Source organism: Mirounga leonina, unplaced genomic scaffold (assembly GCF_011800145.1).
Source record: "Mirounga leonina isolate KUSES-001 unplaced genomic scaffold, KU_Mleo_1.0 Mir_125, whole genome shotgun sequence".
NCBI classification, from domain to species: domain Eukaryota; kingdom Metazoa; phylum Chordata; class Mammalia; order Carnivora; family Phocidae; genus Mirounga; species Mirounga leonina.
The window spans coordinates 4,494,144-4,512,922 of NW_023270305.1; the positions used below are offsets into that span (position 1 = coordinate 4,494,144).

The 18,779-nt window shown below is 39.0% G+C and overlaps 1 protein-coding gene across 3 annotated transcripts in view; it reads right to left on the minus strand.

Annotated features, from left to right (window-relative positions):
* The window catches only part of NBAS (NBAS subunit of NRZ tethering complex), a 322,416-nt gene that overhangs the window by 230,762 nt on the left and 72,875 nt on the right, over window positions 1-18,779 (minus strand). For all 3 annotated transcript variants that reach the window (XM_035000616.1, XM_035000615.1, XM_035000617.1), the window contains 7 exons: window positions 13,556-13,619; window positions 12,485-12,678; window positions 10,807-11,064; window positions 9,954-10,079; window positions 6,643-6,794; window positions 5,231-5,368; window positions 4,895-4,973 (listed from right to left, as the gene is read on the minus strand). In XM_035000616.1, coding sequence (XP_034856507.1) covers window positions 4,895-4,973; window positions 5,231-5,368; window positions 6,643-6,794; window positions 9,954-10,079; window positions 10,807-11,064; window positions 12,485-12,678; window positions 13,556-13,619 — 1,011 coding nt within the window. The remainder of the gene's footprint in view (window positions 1-4,894; window positions 4,974-5,230; window positions 5,369-6,642; window positions 6,795-9,953; window positions 10,080-10,806; window positions 11,065-12,484; window positions 12,679-13,555; window positions 13,620-18,779) is intronic.

The following is an 18,779-nucleotide window of genomic DNA, read 5'->3' on the forward strand; positions in this document are numbered from 1 at the left end:
CCTTTACAACTCTGCCTCCCTAAATAAGCCCTGAATTAATTAAACTATCAACTGTTAACTGAAGTAGTACATCTGCATTCTTGCCTTTATTTTGAAAATGGCTATATTTATAAATGCTGATAATTTTTAAAAAATTAAGAAGTAAATGAAATAGGCAGTAAAAAATTAATTACAGTACGACAAACAAAACCCACCACCTGCTAAAAACAAACAAGCAACCATTATACATAGCTGTGCATTATGAGCACCTGCATCTGTGAGAGAACTTTAGGTTAACTTTACAGCTGCTGGTGATCGATGTACAAGGCAGACTGAACCATTCATTCATTCAATAAATATTTATTGAGTGTCTACTACATGCTAGGGGCACCATGATAGGCAGCAGTGATATAATGAACAAGACATGTTTTCTGCCCTCCAAATTGCTTAAAATCTAGTAGGGAAGACAAACAAGCACACAGGAACAGGTAAGAGGAAACACACAGGAAGGGTACTATAAAGCTAGTTCGGGGAGGGCAAGGAAGGCTTCCCAGAAGTGGGCCCGAAGCTGGGATATAAAAGACAAATAGGAGTTAGCCATGGCAACTGCAAGTGAGGATCTGCCCACCGCACTGCATGACATAGGGCTCTTGTCTGTCATGTTTAATGCTAACCCCAGATACCTAGCAGACTGCTTTTCATATAATAAGTAACCAATAATTACTTATTGATTGAATTAATTTACTGAGGTAGGTGAGAGACAAGAATGAGGAGGTGGGGAGGTGAGAGAGGGAGGGTAGATTGTTGAGAAGGTCACTTGCAAATATGTTGGGCTTGCATCTATGGCACATCTAAAAGGAGCCTCCCAGGAGGCAGGTGGATAGACAGGTCAAGAGTTCTGGAGTAAGCTAAGATGAGTCACATATATGCCATACTATTACTAATACAGAAGTGAATATGATTTCAAGGGAGATTAAGTTGAATGAAAGGAGCCTTAAGGAGCAACATCATTTAAAGGATCAACCAAAAAAAAAAAGGTTGGGAGGTCATGGAGGGTGAGGGGAGGGCAGGAATCTGCATCTGAAAAGCAAATGAAGGAGCAGCCAAAGAAGTAAAGGGGGGAAAAACTGTTTAACACATTCTCACAGAAACCAAGAAAGAAAACATTTCAAAAATGTTCTCAGTTCCCTGACTCCTCATTCACAACAATCATTCCCCTTATTCCATCACAGTTACACATCCTACCACCACCCTGGATCTCTATCATCACCAAGAGGGAAGTCTCTGGGACATCTCATGTCAAACACTGGACTCTTGAGGAACTGCTCCCCCACCCCCACTCAACCCAGTACATGGCATTCCAGCAATTCCTCAAAGTCACTGAGACATCCAGTCCCCTGACCCTACCTTTTTCACCTGCTGTCTTTCCTCCAAATCTCTTATCCCTTCCAACCAGTCCCTGGTCCAACATTATAGAGATTTAATAATCCCTTGCTTCTTTCCCTTCATCATATTACCTGGCGAAACCTCATCCTTAGTCCAAGGCAACTATGAACCCTGATTACAAGTTACCAGGAGTCTGAAAAAAATATCACAAAACCAAGCTGACAATTCTCATTTCAAGATCTCAGCACTGTTAGGATCCTGATCCAAATGAACCAACTGTAAAACCATTTGTGAGGCAACCAGAGAAATCTGAATGTGAAGTGGATAGCAAATGATATTAGGGAACTGCTACTAATTTTCTTAGAAATAATAGTGTTATTGTGTTGTTTTTTTTTAAGTCCTTACCAATTACATACATATAAGTATTTATGGGTGAAATGATAAGATGTCTAGGATTTGCTTTAAAACGACTAAGTGAAAGAAAAGGCAGGAGTGGAGAGTAAAAGATACAAGATTGGCAAAATGGTTGAAGCTGGGCAGTGAGTACATCTGGGTTCATTATACTCTTCTCTATACTTTAAGGAAGGTTTGACATTTTATAAATTCAATTCACATCTGCTGTCCCTCAACGCTACTACATTTCCCTAACAAGTTTTCTCTCCTATTCTGTTAGGAACTTTTCCACAATTCTTTCATTCTTTCCAGACCTCCAACACTCATTCCCGTCTCCATTCTCAACTGAAAACTTGCTTCATTTAGTTTTTTAACTGACACTATTAGATGGGCCATCCATTCATTTTCCAACCCACTAAAACTGTACATCTACCTGCATCTATACCAATAGGCTTTTTCCTCCTTCAGCCACAACAGAAAAATTATACACATTTGCTCCCCAAACAGCCCCGAACCCTACTCAAGCTCCAAATCCCATTTCTCCCGTTTCTATAATCATGCCATTATCTCCTCTTTCTTCTGTTCAATAAATTCCTCCTCACCCTCTATTGCTTCCTTCCGATTAACATACAAACAATACTTCCTCCTTCTATTAAAAAAATAACTCTTAATTTCATATACCCTGTAGCTAACACCATCTTCTTGGCTCCCTTGAAACAAAACTTCCTGAAAGAGCTGTCTACAACTACCGTCTCCACTTACCCACTTCCTGTTCTTTCCTAAACTCACTCAACCTCTAACAGTTCAATTCCATTCCTTACACAGCATGACAGACCTTTCAAAACGTGGCCAGAAACTCTTCTAACTACCTCTTCTCCCTTTGGTCTGTGCTGCCCCTCCCTCACAGTCCAGCCCCCACACCAGCTCACTTTGTCAGGAGCACCCCATCTCCTTTCACGCTGCTGGGCCTTTCTTCATACAGCACGCTGATTATCAGGGCAGGCAAATGAATCCAAGAGACCTCGTTATGAGTTCCTGCTTTCTACTTAAGCAAATCACTTTCCTTCTCCAAGCCTCAGTTTTCATATCCATAAAACTAGAAGGAGAATAGCACCTGCCTGAAAGGACTGCTGAGAAATAATCCAGATTCAGTACCCAGCACAGTGGCTGACAGACACTAAGTCCTCAACAAACGTGCTGGTATTTCTTAAGGTATTCTCTTACCTTCCAATTGCTTCAACAAATATTTGCTGAGCTCCTCAAGGAGCCAGGTACCAATCTGAGCTTGGGGATATAGCAGCCAACAAGACAAAACCCCTACACCTTTCCAGAGCTTCTGCTCCCATGTCCCCCTTGGAGTACTCTCCAGCCCCCTAAATCTGCCTGCCCTTTTTTTTTTAAGGACTAGTTGGAATATCACTTCCCATGTAGCATCTTCTCGGACGTCCCCAGAAAAAATAGAATGTTTTTCTCCACTATGCTCTCTCATCAATTCTTCACACATCGTGGTCATTGCTTACTGCCTACATAATGAAGACTTCAGAGGGGCAGTTCCTTGCTCCTATCCCCCCTCCAGCACTGCCATGATGGCTGGTACATACCAGGCATTTGTGTCACATCAAAATGAATCCATTTTATCTAATTTATCACAGAATTCATAAAATAAGCTATGCCCCAGGATTAAAATGCAATGCCTATCTCTACTACTACCTAGCTGGTAAGCCACTGTATCTGAACATCTTCATTTTTAAGTTTTAACAGCCGAATTCATCAACTTTGCCTACTTTTGCCTACAAGGTAACTTGTAATTAGCCTAATTCCCTAAGAAAGTGGGCTCAACAGATACTTTAAACCATGCACCTAGTAAAGGTACTTATAACTGTCAAATAGAAAAATAGTGCTTCGATAACTAAAGGGTAATGAAAGAAAATTAACTGGGTAGTCAAACTCCGGACATTTTATGGAACTCTTTAAGATCTCAAAATCAATAAAATTCAGTAAAACAAAGGCTAAGAAAACATAATAAACCATATCTGTACCAACTTCGGCAGTTCATTACATGCTTTTATGTATTACCTCAAAATAGAACTCCAACACAATAAAAGGATATACTTTAAAATAACATGACCATCCAATAATCAAACTAGTTGTACCTATAGATAAAAGTATTAGGAATTTTTTTTCAACCTGTTTGTACGAAATGATATACTCACTACCACGTTTTCTGGTGACCATAAATAGCTCTCTTTTGTCAGTGGTATTTTGTTTGAAAACACTTCTATTTCATTAGCAGGTGGGAAATCAAATGCTTTTGGATCTGCCTATAGGCATTAAAAATATTAAATATCTCCATTATCCCAGGGACAAGCATCACATCATTAGAGGTCACATGTACTAAGCGCCTGCTTTGTACCAGCACCAAGAGCCGAGAGAGGTGTGCCCACGGAAAGGAGGACTAACAAAGATGGAGGAAGTAACCTGCAAGTGAAGTCAAGCTTTGAAAGTTAGAAATTTATATAAATTTCTGGGTAATTTCAGCTATGAGGGTCATGTGAAAAAAGCAGTCTAAACTATGTCTATTTGCTGAAATATCTTTAACAACATCTGAATTGTGCTATCGAACATGGAAACATCAGTGTTGTGTCCCTAAAGAAATAAAAATAAAGTATGCCTTTTTTAAAGTTCAAGTGTCTCATTTTGGCCATAATTAGGATCGAAGTTCAACCAACTAAATTCAACCCACTAGCAAATCATTAAAATGAGTCAGAAATATTCATATGAGGATTATTAAAACCCAGTGCATAATGAAATTTAGTACTGGAGACAGCTGTATGCCATAACCTTAAAATCAAAATGTAAAATAAAAGTAAATGAAAAGGATCATATATCTAGAAAACACAGATACACTGAAATGGCTAAAGCATTTCCACTTCCTAGACTAACACAACGTCTGCCTTCCACAATCTCTAATTTTTACCAAAGCTGGTATGTAAGAGAAACTACTTCTGCACAAAATGAATTTTTCCTAAAACATAACTAGTTATAAAGATGAAGAATGTCAGATATTAGGGTAGCCATAGCATTTATAATGATAGATCAAACAAACATAATTGGTTTGATTAAAACTAGTCCTTACCTCATATGTTGCAAGACGATCTAAGTAGGTTAATAATTTCAGTCTACAACGGCAAAGTTCCTTTTGTTCCAGTGTTAACCTGTTGTGAATAACTATATTAGGCTACTTATATTAACACAGAAGCACACTTCTCCACGAGTTAAAATAGAAAAAAATAACAATATTCCATTGAGCCCCAAACTGATGGAACAATACACAAAAGCACAAGGGTAAAATAATACTAACTGCGTTTGATGTAAGTTGCTGGAATAATTCAGAGCAATTAATCCTCGTAAAGAATACACTTAAATGACTAGTTATTTTAAGGAAAGTACCAAACAGTTACAAATCATTTACTTTGCAAAGTTCACTAATTTAAGCAGTTCCCGTCTCTTCTTGATCTTCTTCTTTTTATTCTCGGCAGGCTCTTCATCGGGTGGTGAAAGCTCCTCATAGGGGATACTGTCAATGTCGACTTCACCAGGTAATGTGAATCTAGAAGAAAAAAAAAAAAAAAAAACCAAAGCTATTAGTGAAAGCTGCATTCCCCTACTCTGGCTGATTTTACTACTACGTTGATTTCCACAGAAATAGAAAGAACCAATTATTTGAAAGAAAGCTTTTGCATTGCAAGCAAAGTGATTCACTCATTATATCCACAGGATGAGCAAAAAGTCATCACTAATCGTCACACACAAAAATTTTAAAATCACGGCAATGAAAACTACTCAGGAAAACATGTGAGGTTATACTCACCCAATGTGAAATAGCCCATGAAGAAAATGTTGCCCAGAGTTTACAGTCTGAATCACTTCTATTTAAGGTTTTAAAATGGTTTACTTAAAAAAATAAATAAATAGGGGCGCCCAAGTGGCTCAGATGGTTAAGCATCCATCTTCGGCTCAGGTCATGGTCCCAGGGTCCTGGGATGGAGCCCAGCTCCCTGCTCAGCAGGGAGTCTGCTTCTCCCTCTCCCTTTGCCCCTCCCCCTGCTCTCTCTCATGCATGCTCGCTCTCTCAACTAAATAATAAAAATCTTAAAAATAAATAAAATAAATGAATAAATAAATAAAAGTAAGATAAAATTTGAGGGGAACCTGGCTAGCTCAGTCCATAGAACATGGGACTCATGATCTTGGGGTCATGAGTTCAAGCCCCACATTGGGCATAGAGATTACTTAAAATTAATTAATTAGCGTACAAAAAATAAGGTTTGAAAATGATAATGAATGTCAGTCTCATTTACAGTACTTATTCATTAAATATACCATCACACTTATATCTTTAAAAAATTCCAAATGTCTAATGAACAATAACTCTTGTCAAATTACTACTATTACTGACAGACATTTGTGTGGTACTGACAAGTTTATGAAGTGCTTTCATAAAACACACGATTTAATCACTCGAATTCTCTAAAGGAGGTATGAGTCCAAGACAAACAAAGTGAATGAAGCTCACACTTGCCAAGGGGGTGCTCCTGACTGGTAAGCACTCCCAGGTACGTGTCTTTAGCCCACAGATTAGAAACTGCCAGCATCCGATAAAGGTTTGGAGAATCTGCTCTTTTCTTAGCATCAAGCTATCATAGGTATACATATTTAACTCAAAGGAAAGAAAGCTGTGACCTCAGATAAGAGAAGCATTGATCAAAGGCAACTGTCTCATTACAGGATAACCTAAATAAAGTTTACCCTCTGCCATGTCTCAGCTTCAGTGTTTTCATAAAGTCACCTTCCCTCTTGAATCCAAATCTTTCTGTGACCAACCTGCCATCGTGTGTTCCTTTCCCTATTGCTACCAGAGCCTCCAGGTCTGTGCCTTTCAATCCATACTGAAGCAGTTCCTTCGCAGCATCCACATTTTCAGGAACTCTTTCCAAACACTCATGAAGAACCCAGGATCGTTTCTTTATTTTGCTCTGGATACAAATAAAAAACAGAAGCAGTAAAGAACCCAGGACATCTGACAGCATGTGACAACTGCCTTCTAGAATCATAAAGTTAGACCTAAGGGAGTACAGCTATCTAAGCCCTTAGCCACAGGTAGCTTCTAGAGAAGCTCAACAGGAAAAGGCTAATTCCCTAATGGTGATTGGAATGGGATATAGAAAATAAGATTCCTACAGTTTTCTTTTTTTCTTCTAATGAGACACACTGAAACACAAAGCTCAGGACTCTTTTTCAGAAACATATAAAAGATCTACCCAAATTTTTATGGCTGCTCGTTAGTTTGCATTTGGGCTATATAATAGAATAGAAAAGCAAGCAGAAAGGCAAGATAAGATATATCTTATTGTAACAAGCATGCTTCACTCTGAAACAAAACTAATGAGGCATAACACATCAAAGTTCTATATTTACTTGCCCATGAGATGTAACACAAAGTGCAGATGATAATTTAATTATAAAAAGCCATGATACGCTATTCTTTGGGAAGACCAGGGGCCGATTCCTCCCTCCCAACTGCTTCCTCTGACTCCATTCAAAATCCCTGACTTGCCCTCTTCAAGAAAGAGTCATTGTGGTTGTAAGTTTTAAGTAAGATTTGACTCCTACCCTGCATTCCTTTACACACTCCATTCTATCAGTTCTTTCTTCAAATGTCTCTTAACTCATTTCCTCTTCTCCAGCTCTATGGCCTCCATACCAGTCCAGGTCATCAACACATGACAACTGTGACATCTCAGGAGTCCCTTGCCCTTAGTAGGGTTTCCCACCAACACTCTCCTTCCATGCTAGTTCATCTTCTACACCATCTCCCTCTGTACCTCCACAGTCAAAAATCCACAACACTTCCCCATTACCCTAAAGATAAAAAGCCTAACTCATCACAAGCCTTCCACATCCTCCAGAACCCAAGTCAATGTATCTTCTAATCATATTTCCCAAAGTTCACTGCTGTTGAATAGCTGATCCAGCAGATGCGTTAACTTATAGAGCTCATTTACTCATCCAAAAAATACTGACTAGGTGCCTAAGGGGGCCAGGTACTAATCTAGACATGAAGCAATGATTATGACAAATTCAGTCAATGCCACAGGTCATGCTCATTTTCTTTTAATTTGCTCATACCATTTGTCCCATGAAGAATGCCTTCCTCTCTTCTAACTCCAGGAGGCCTGCTCTGAAGTCTCTCAAAGCTGCTCAAAACGTCTTCACTCTATAGCCTTCCATAACCACTGGATCTAAAATGATTGCTACTTTCACTGGGTTCCCACAGCATTTTTCTGGAATCTTCTTGTATGGTTATTTATATTTTAGACATGAAGCTTATCTTCTCAGAAACATTATAAGCTCCCTAAAAGGGAAGGCCATATTTATGCTTCTCCTGTACTCCTTTCACCTTCTCTCGCCTAGTGTTTTTACTCTTAATTGACTATTTATTTAGCTGAAATAAGTATTTCTCCCAATAAAAAATGTACTTGCTTTGTCTCTCTTAACACCTGTCAACTCCTTCAGGGACGAAAATTGTCCTTTACTGTGTTCCAGAAAAAGCCCTGAATGGGTATACATAAACTCACATGCTCACTGTCCTGAGTCACAAAAGAAGAAAGATAATACAGCTTTGGTGTTCTAATCTTCTAAAGGAAATACAAGCAACTTCTCTTCTTCCTTTATTTCATTATCTCTCATGCTCTCTCTTTTCTGGTGTCTTATTTGTTAACAGTTTATCTTCTGAAATGGTTAAAGCATCAACTTCTTACAACTACTTGTATACGTGAATTTTATGGAAAGAAATTATCATGAAAATTTCCCAACATTTCTTAGATCTTCCTAAATGCAAAGGCATTTTCCTTTTTAAATGTCACATGAGAAGTCATGCCCTCTTTAAAGCATGCCATAAATCCAACTGCATCCTCACAAAAGTGCCGAGGGTCCCAACACACAGGCTACGTAACAAATTTAACCCAGGCAGCAGGCAGCAGGAGGAATCCAGCTGTAATATTTAAACAAAGAAGGAGAATTTGGAAAGCTTGATATGTCACTTATCTATTGCCTCTCAGCTTCAAAAGTTCTCCTCAGGGCCAGTCATGGGATGGACAGCATTTCCATTTTGCCACTGACAAAATATCAAGCTTCATCAAGAGAGGGCGCTGGAGGACCACTGCAGAGGAAAGGCTCTGGTTTCTAGTCCTAATGTGCTCAGGTTCTAAACTTGTTCCTATGGCTTAGCAGCCAGCAAAGCATGTAGGGGACATCCAGAAGCGCCTGCTTCCCCCCTTACTCCCACTGAACACAACTTCCCACTGAATTTCAGTTGTTACTCCCATGGGCATATTCCTTCCCAGTAAATTTCCCAGGCACGTGGGCGGGGGGAAGCGGGGAGGCGGGGAGGGGGTCTTCCTAGACTATGCCCACCTGCATACTAGGAACTTTTTCTTTTCAGTCCTGGCCATGGTTCCTTATCTGAGGTTTTCCGACCCCCAACCTCAGCTTGCCGGGGCACCCTAACTATAGGCATCAGCTTGCCCAACCATCCCACCTTTTCCTACCTGCCAACCATGGCAACTAAGAACCAGCCCTGGCCCGAGGCATCCCAAAGAACTCTTCCTCCAATGTGCCCCCAATTACTCCAAAGTTCAATGAGGTCTGAATCCCAGCTCAAGGGAGGAGGCCTCCCTTCCAAGTTTGTTCCCTTCTTGGGTCTGCTCCTTCAACCTTAAGCTATTCCTTAGGGTTCTCTTTACCCCTTTATAGTAAATCTCACTAGAAAATAAAGCTCCATATTAAAACTTTCCCTGTTCAAATTACTAGGTGGTTTCTGGCTCCTGAGGGGACCCTGAATGATGTAGGCGAAGAAAGTAACTGAGGTAGAGGAAGAGAAAGGATTAGGCCAAAACCAGGTAGTTAGCTGGTTTATCAGTGACTATCTGTTCACACATCTTCAGCACTAAAGTTCAGCTGCAAGGCTAATACAACCAGATAAAAGATAACTTCTCCACATTGAAAGAAACACAGTTCAGCATTAGAAATGTCAGCAATATAAAATGCTCCAATATGAAGTCCTATAACCAAAAAAAAAAAAAAAAATTCCATACATTTGAATTTTACCATGTTACCAAAATATTTAAACATACCAAGTAATTCTGGATTGAAGCAATGTTGACGGCGGACTTCCTCCACTGCCGCTGATACACTAGATCCGTATCCAGGCCGTAGGTCTGAGCTAGAGACAAGGCTTCCTCATACTCTTCACTTTCAATCTTGGCACAAGGAATGGGAAGAGGAACGTTACATTACTGAATCGTCCAGTGTCACTATCGTGAGGTCACGGATGAGGATAATCCCTTCACTTCACAGCATGTGATGCACTGCTAACTATTCTCATGTGCACAGTGGCACCAGAAGCCCACAGACCTGTTGGGGGGGCAGACAGACCACGTATTCCTTTCCACACTCAACAGAAAGCTGAGAGACAGTTGAAGTGCCCACATTTATAGAGTAAAACAATAGGCAGAACCAGGAAAGGAGTGCCAACAGCCTAAGTCCTCGTCCAGGGCCCACCCGGGACCCTGCAGGGACAGCACACATAACCGGAATGCTCAGCGTGGATCGATCTGCTCCCCAAGCAAAGCCCTGGCTGGAGAGCAAGCCCGCATTTCTTCCCTCACCACCTGCAGTCTCAGCAGACAGCTGCACTGACCAAGGATCAGGTGAGAGCGGAAGGCCACGTGAAGGGCAACGGAGACCTGGCTAAGCCACAAGTGGACAGTCTAAGTGAATTCATCTTTTATCCACTGTTTTCACTTTGACTCCTCAGGCACAAAAAGCCGGCACTATTTTCACAAGCTCTATCCCACGGATACGTCTAACATGTCAATGATAGGGTAATCCCTCTTTAAATTTCTGTATTAAAAAATTAGTCTTTTCCTCACTGAAATAAAATCTGGAGGCCTGGGAACTTTGGAAGTGATAGGATGCCCCCCTCACCTTTCTCTGATAAAGCTCCTCCGGAGTCGTGGAGCGCAAACTCACGAGGCGGTAGTTTTTAGTAATGGCTCGCGGGCGTTTCCGTGGGGGTGCGAATCGCTCCATTTCCGTCACCAGATATAGGCCCTGTTTTATGTAGCCAAAGTAGCGAGCCTTGGCAGACACCTCCTGATCAGAATCAGAATCCTCTTCCCCTTCTTCTTCATCTCCACCCCGAGTCTCCAAACGAGATCGTTTGGGGGTAAGTTTAATCTCACACTAAATGTAAAAAGGAAATGTTAAATCAGTAGTGAGGAACTCAAGACAAGCTTTTGAGTCCATGAGAAAAATATTTTTAATTCTACTCTGGTTCATGTATGACATGAGCCACATGATGAAGACAAAGAGTAGACTTCAGAGGAACCCAACAACAAACAGAATACCCATCAACAGCTCCAGAAATATCCACAGCCTTATTGGCCACAAATCTCCAAAACTAAACCGTGTGTTCATAATGGCTCATTAATATGATCTCCCAAATATATGTCTGGCAATTATTTTAGGAAAATAAAAAGAATGCTATTTCCTTCACTTTTTTTTTTTTTAAGATTTTATTTATTTATTTGAGAGAGAGAGAATGAGAGACAGAGAGCACGAGAGGGAAGAGGGCAGAGGGAGAAGCAGACCCCCTGCTGAGCAGGGAGCCCAATGCGGGACTCGATCCCGGGACTCCAGGATCATGACCTGAGCCGAAGGCAGTCACTTAACCAACTGAGCCACCCAGGCGCCCCTAATTCCTTCACTTTTGATATTTTTGTACCTGCTGTAGAGAAATAGGATTTTTTCACCTATTTAGAAAATGAACATGAAGGTATTTATTTGCTTTACTGAGAACAGCTCTCCTGCCTTCCCTCCCTTTTTAAAAAAAAAATGTCTAACAGCTTCACAAACTTCTGAGTCTGAAAGCCTGACTATTAAAGATAACTTTCATTCCCAGACTTAACAGAGTTGGCTTCAATTTTAAGCCATGGTTCTCATTTATGAAATAACATCTGTAGACTCAGTAACAAACATTGAGGTAAAAAATACTTGTAAATCTGCACTGAAGTGAAAGCTATTAAAGGTCTTTACCCTTGAAAGGCCTAGAGTAAGAATTTTTAATGACCGAAACATAACTTTAAATTACTAGCCTCCATTTTCACATCTTTTGACATGAGACAAACAAGCTTTCTTTACTAAAAAGAACCAGAATTTTTAAGTTCCCAAACTTCATGGAAATAGTTTGTTTAAAGACCATATTTAAGTAGAAATACCTTTTACATTTTAAGATGTCTAATCTAAGAAAAAGAAAAAAAACTAACATGCCTGTGAAGAAAAAACTGCTTTATAAAGAACAAAATGACTCCATTTTCTTCAGTCTTACAATGTAATTTTTTTAATTGACTAAACAATAGATCTTTCTTATACTGCACTCAATCTCTGATTCCAATCACAGGTTTTTGTTTTTAAGGACAAGATTAGATAATGGGATAGCTAAAATTTAAAAATCAAATGTTTAGCCATACTTCAATAAAAATAAATGGACAGCCATCATTAAAAAAAATTAATTACATTTATATTAAAATCAGGTGTTTAGATTTTTGGTGAAATGCATGTTTATTTTCCAACACACCAGCTGCTCTAAAACGGAAAGCATTACCTCCAAACTTAAAAATCCTCCATCATGGGTAGCAGTGACTTGAGGTGATGGTTCGAACCACTCACAGGATTTTCCCAGTAAATTCTTCAAAGTTTTCACTGATGAAACAGTCAAAGCACCCGAGCAACGAGCCAGAGTCACTGCGTTGGCTGCCCACCAATTTACATCTATCAATGGGTAAAAGGACTCTTTATCTAATGGAGAAAAAAAAAAAAATCAATACAAGTCCATCTGTCAGTGTGGCTTAAATACAACACATTTAGTCCAATGATCAATTTAAAAACCATATTTGGGCCCTAAACATGTTAAGTAAGAAAAAATAAATTGTAAGTCATCACCCAAATTTTTACAAAATGGTAATTTATTTAATAAACATCTAAGTGTCAACAATTTACCAAAGTCCAAAATTCTAAGGATGCAGGAGTAAGTATGTTTAGGTTGTTCCACTTAAAAAATGAAGAATATACAGATAGTACCACCATTTTCAACAGAGTAAGCTGAAGGTTGGTGTGTACAAAGTATACATATCATAAGGGTTATAAAAGGTTTTAGAAAATGTTCATATATCCTTTTTCAGACAAACAATATGAGAGAATTATACTCTTAATAAAAATTTAAGACAGATATATAATCGTTTTCAAAGCTGATTTCCTCTTAAACTTGTGAAGGAGATCAGAATCACCACCTCAAAATAGGCCACTTTGATATAAATATTTTAAGATAAAGAAATTTGAGAAACCCAAAGTTCTTTTTGTCTTGTCACTTCTCTTAATAATTTTATTGTTCCTTTGCCAAGATGCTGTAAAGTAAGCCCAATTTCTAAACAACCCTTGGAGTTAACTCATTTCTGGGTACTCCCATGTGTAAGCTCGATGTACACCCTAGAAACTTGTTTGCTCTTCTCCTGTTAATCTGTCTTGTGTCAATCTAATTATACAGGGCCTCAGCCAGAGAACCTTGGAGAGTAAAAAAAAGATTTTTTTCGTCCCCTATATATATCATCCAGAGAGCACTTTTATTATACAATAGTAATCTCTTAAGGTTTTAATTATCATATTTCATACAACTCACCTTTGATTTTTTTTCTCTTCTCAATAGAGAGTCTCCAATCAGGATTAAGCTCGTCATAGCCTGGCTAAATGTGAAAAATATGCACAGGACTTCTTGAGTCAACAATGTAAGAAAATCATGAGAACACCATCAAGAACTATGGATTTTTCAAAGTAACAAAATATGGAAATGACGCTTTCCTTCAATCTTTTAATTATACCTAGCTGAAGCCTACTCCTCTCGATAATCTTGTTCTTACACTTCAAATGTGCACAAGCAACTACTGGGACTCAATTTAATAAAGAAAATAACATGCATAAGAACAGTAAGATAGCAAGTATGCAATTAATACAAATGAGAGCAAGATACACTAACAGTTCTGCACACACACACACACACACACACACTTACATTCTGGGAGAACAGCTATGCTGTTGTAAATAACACAGGCCTGGATGCAAGTCCTACTCCTACAACTTATAAGCTGAGCGACCCCTCCAGGCCTTGGGCTCCCTAGCTCTGAGACAGGACTCTGCAACCCCCATGTTATCTCCAGTTCTAACTTCCTAGGACTAAAAATTTACTAAGTAAAAAAATATAACCATGCAATCCTCAAACCTGATCTATTCATATTCTAATTTCATGGAACATAATGTCATGCCCGCCTTCTAGAATCTCAAATATCATACAACAATTGAGATTAAGGCACTGCCATACACCCTCTTGGCTCATTGTTAATTATTTCATTTTCAGAATTTTAACAGTATGGGAAAAGGCCAGCAAAAAATCATTTGGCTACTTATCTGAAATCTTAAGCCTAAAATAAAAATGCTATATTATATCAAAATGTGCTTTTTCATCTAATGTAACAGAACAAGCATATATGTTTTATTAACAATTTCTCAGTGGCTAACCCTTTAGAGTATGAAAATTAGTACTTCTTTCCATGGCCTAAAAGAACTTCCTGATCTCCACTACTATGATAAATCACTCAGAGCAGTCCCTGAGAACAGAAGATAGAATTCTTTAAACTTTATCCAAAAAGTTACCATAAAAGGCAAGAAATAGAATGTCCTCGTTTACTTTATTGTAAAAAAGAGAATTAACTTTCAAAGACTTAGACTACCAGAAGGTATATATTAGTGAAAATAATCAACTTATTGAAATCTTATGTGATCGTTTATAGGGCACTTTAGCCATTCTCAGTCCCCCTGAATCACTGGTGTACATGTTCCCACAGCACCACACGCACGTCACCACTGATTTTATTTTTTTAAGATTTTATTTATTTATTTGGCAGAGAGAATAAGAGCACAGCAGGGGGAGCATCAGGCAGAGGGAGAGGGAGAAGCAGGCTCCCCGCTGAGCAGGGAGCCCAATGCGGGACTCGATCCCAGGACCCTGGGATCATGACCCTCTGAGCCAAAGGAAGACGCTTAACGACTGAGCCACCCGGGCGCCCCATACCACCACTGATTTATATGACAACATGTGTGCCTCCCTAAACTGACATTCTGAAGTACACTAGGGGAGCAGGGAGTAAAGCTTTAAGTCCCACAAGCAACAACAACAACACTGATAATTCAGCCTTAGGTAAATTTAAGTACGTACAGATCACAATGAAATTTAAAAGAAATCTTCAAAAAATTTTCAAAAGAAATCCCTCAGTGGTATAAGTACGTTGAGAATTCAAGGTGAGCTTGTCTTCATCCAAGTTAATAATGAGAAGGAGCACCATGAACAAGCAGTACTAGTCTATGGGGGTCAGTCTCCACATACTTTGGGACTAGACTGTTCCATGCAGATGGCTTAAATAATGGATGTCTCTTGTGATTTCATTTCCTAACCACAAGCTGAAGATTTGTTCTGCATCCACAGCTTTGTCAGTCATCCTCCTATTCCCAGATCCATCATGGTGCTCACCTGTCATAGTAGCTAAATGCTGAATAAGTGAATGAATTAATCTTTTAAATCATTGCACTCCAATGAGAATGCCTACAGCACAGGAAAATTAGTTGACATAGTAGTAGTGTTCCTACAACCTCTAACAAGTGTGGTTTCTTCTGCTATTTAGTCAATGAATACTGTGCACTTACACTGTGAGAGAGGGAAAAGAAATCAGATAGGTCCCATAACTCAAGCAGGCAGAGAGCTAAGAAACAGATAAAATTTACTATAACCCAAGTTGAAATTTGATAACTACCCAAAAAGAGACCTAGATAAAAGCACCAAGGGTATCAAAGGATGAAGAGATCATTTTTTAATACAGGCTTGAGAAAGCCAAAAGGGGCTAAAGAGGTATAAAGAAAGTGCTACATTGGTGCTATCAGACTGGATAAAACCTGGGCATGGAACATGGGTGGAGGAAGACATTCCAGTCAGAGAAATACAACATGAGCGAAAGTACACAAAAGGTTAAAAAAGTACTAAATTTATTCAGGAAACAAAAGTAGGTCAGAGGGCAGCTGGGTGGCTCAGTCAGTTAAGCGTCCGGCTATTGGTTTCAGCTCAGGTCATGATCTCATGGGCCCTGGGATCAAGCCCCACATGGGGCTCTGCACTCATCAAGGAGTCTGCTTGAAGATTCTATCCCTCTGCCCCTCCCCTCCACTCATGCTCTGTCTAAAGTAAATAAATAAATCTTTAAAAAAAAAAGGAAAAAAAGTAGGTCCGTTTCACTAAAGCACAGGAATATCAGTTCTCATGATCTGCATTTTTGCTTGTCTTAGGGTTCTGGGGGATGTGAAGGTTCACAAAGTCATTTTTTGTTGTTGTTGAGCTAAAATTCACATAATATAAATTAACCATTTTAAAATGAACCTTCAGTGGCATTTAGTATGTTTACCGTGTTGTCACTTCCTTTTTGTTTCCAAGCATTTCCACCAATCCCAAATGAAACCACTTACCAGCAGACAGTTATCTCCCGCCCCTCCTCCCCTCAGCCGCTACCAATCTGCTTTCTGCCTCAAATGGATTTACCTATTCTGGATGTTTCATATAAATGAATTCATACAATATGTAACCTCTTGTGTCTGGCTTCCTTTGAGTAGCGTGATGTTCTCAAGGTACATCCACATTATAACATATATCAGTACTTCATTCATTTTTATGGCCAAATAATATTCTATTGTAGGTATTTACCGCAACTGATTGATCCAGCCTTCCATTAATGGACATTTGCGTTTCTTCCGCTTGTGGCTGTTGTGAATAGTGCTGCTCAAACATGTATGTAAATGTATTTGTTTGAGTACCTGTTTTAAATTCTTCTGGATATACACCTAACTATCTATACGCTATCACCTTTGCAGTACACCTAGCAGATTCACTCTAGATATGTGAACTAAATGTTTAACTTCACAATATTTGCAAGTCTGATGAAATTATCTGCACAGTATATTTAAGAAAGAAGCCCCAACAAAATTCCAAACTTAGCTCTGCTTCAGGCTATGAAAGCCTGAATGAAAGAAAATTAAAGAAAGCAAAGAAACAAAAGAAAAACACTAATTTGAAGGGATACATAAACCCCTATGTTCACTGCAACATTATTTACAACAGCCAAGATATGGAAGCAACCCAGTGGCCACTGATACAGGAGATAAAAAAGATGTGGTATATACATATAATGGAATATTACTCAGCCATACAAAAGAATGAGATCTTGCCATTTGCATGGCAACGTGCACAGACCTTGAGGGTATTATGCTAAGTGGAGTAAGTCAGACAAAGACAGACAAATACTATATGATTTCATTTATATGTGGGATCTAAAACACAAAACAAAGAAAATATAAACTGACTCATTAATACAGAGAATAAAATGGTAGTTGTAGGAGTGGGGGGAGATGGACAAAAATAGGTAAAGGGGATTAAGAGGCACCTCCCCACCCCAAAAAAAGCTGATACTCCCACTGCATCCCCCATACTATTCAAACTGCACCAGACTTACCATCCTTCATCCCTAAAACCTCTACGAGGGGACCCGTGATCTGGCCGTGCTATAGGACATCTGATATACACTCAGTAGGCTGGTGCTTTGAGAGCAGGATCACCAAGAACCCACGACCCCTGTGAAGGCACGCCAGGGGTACTGACTCCTGGTACCATGTTCATATATTCTGAGAAGTAACCTCTGTTGTCACTCTGCTTTGTAGGACATGCTACCTTGTGTCTGAAAACAGCCCGAGGTGCCCCCATGTCATGGTGTAGCAGCAGCCTAAAGGAGAATGTCCTAAGAATACACTTATAGATTTTGTACAGAAAGGCTATCATGGCTACTGCAATGTTTTCTTTGGATTTAGGAATTTAATTGTTGATCCTTTTTAGCTGCTAGAAGCTAAATATAATGAAGACCCAGCATGCAACTGCATAAAAGCAACCTGTCAAATGTTTTTTTTTTTTCATTCCACAAACACTTACTAGTATTTAATATGCCAAGCTCTATGTTAGACCCCACGGAAGAAATGTATATTCAGTGTCTATTCTCCAGAAGTTCACAGTTGAGTGAAGTTGTGAAAACAGCTGTGGCTTATATCAAGATTAATCACATTAACTGTCATCTTCCCACTTATCTTTCATTGATCGATCCATTCAACAAAATTTGTTCAATACCCACTTTTGTGTCAAAGAGCAAATAAAATTGTAGGAGAAATGAAACTTATATTTCCTATTTCATCTAAGGAAGTACAAATAAAGTACAAATAAAACTTCTTCAGAAAAAATTAAGGCCAAAAATGAGATGGAAATATATAAACATAACATACGGGAAATGTTTGAAATGAAAAACACTTTAGCAATTTTACTATATTCCAGACATGAACAAAACTTAATATTCACAGATTTCTAGCCAGATGGAATTTCATATTGACAATGAAAGCTGAAGTATTTAATCAACTCAAAACTGGAGAGAAGTAAATCAGAATAGGCACTTCCACAACTACCTTTAATCATTAGATTTTAAAGAGAGAATACTCAATCACACAAAGCATATTATGAAAACTAATAAAGTAGCGAATTACATGAAGAAAGCCCCAGATGAGCTGCATTCACAATTTCGTAAAAGAGGCTAAAGCTGTACAGGCAATAGTAACATTAGTTTCTTCTCAGGCAATGTTTTAGCTAAAACGATAGCTGATTATACACTCTATATTACCGTGTAATCTACTTCAAACCCATTGGCTTGGCTAGTCATGTCCTAGAAGAGCCATAGAAGAGGTACAGCCCTGTCCCACCTGGCTGACCCAAGGTC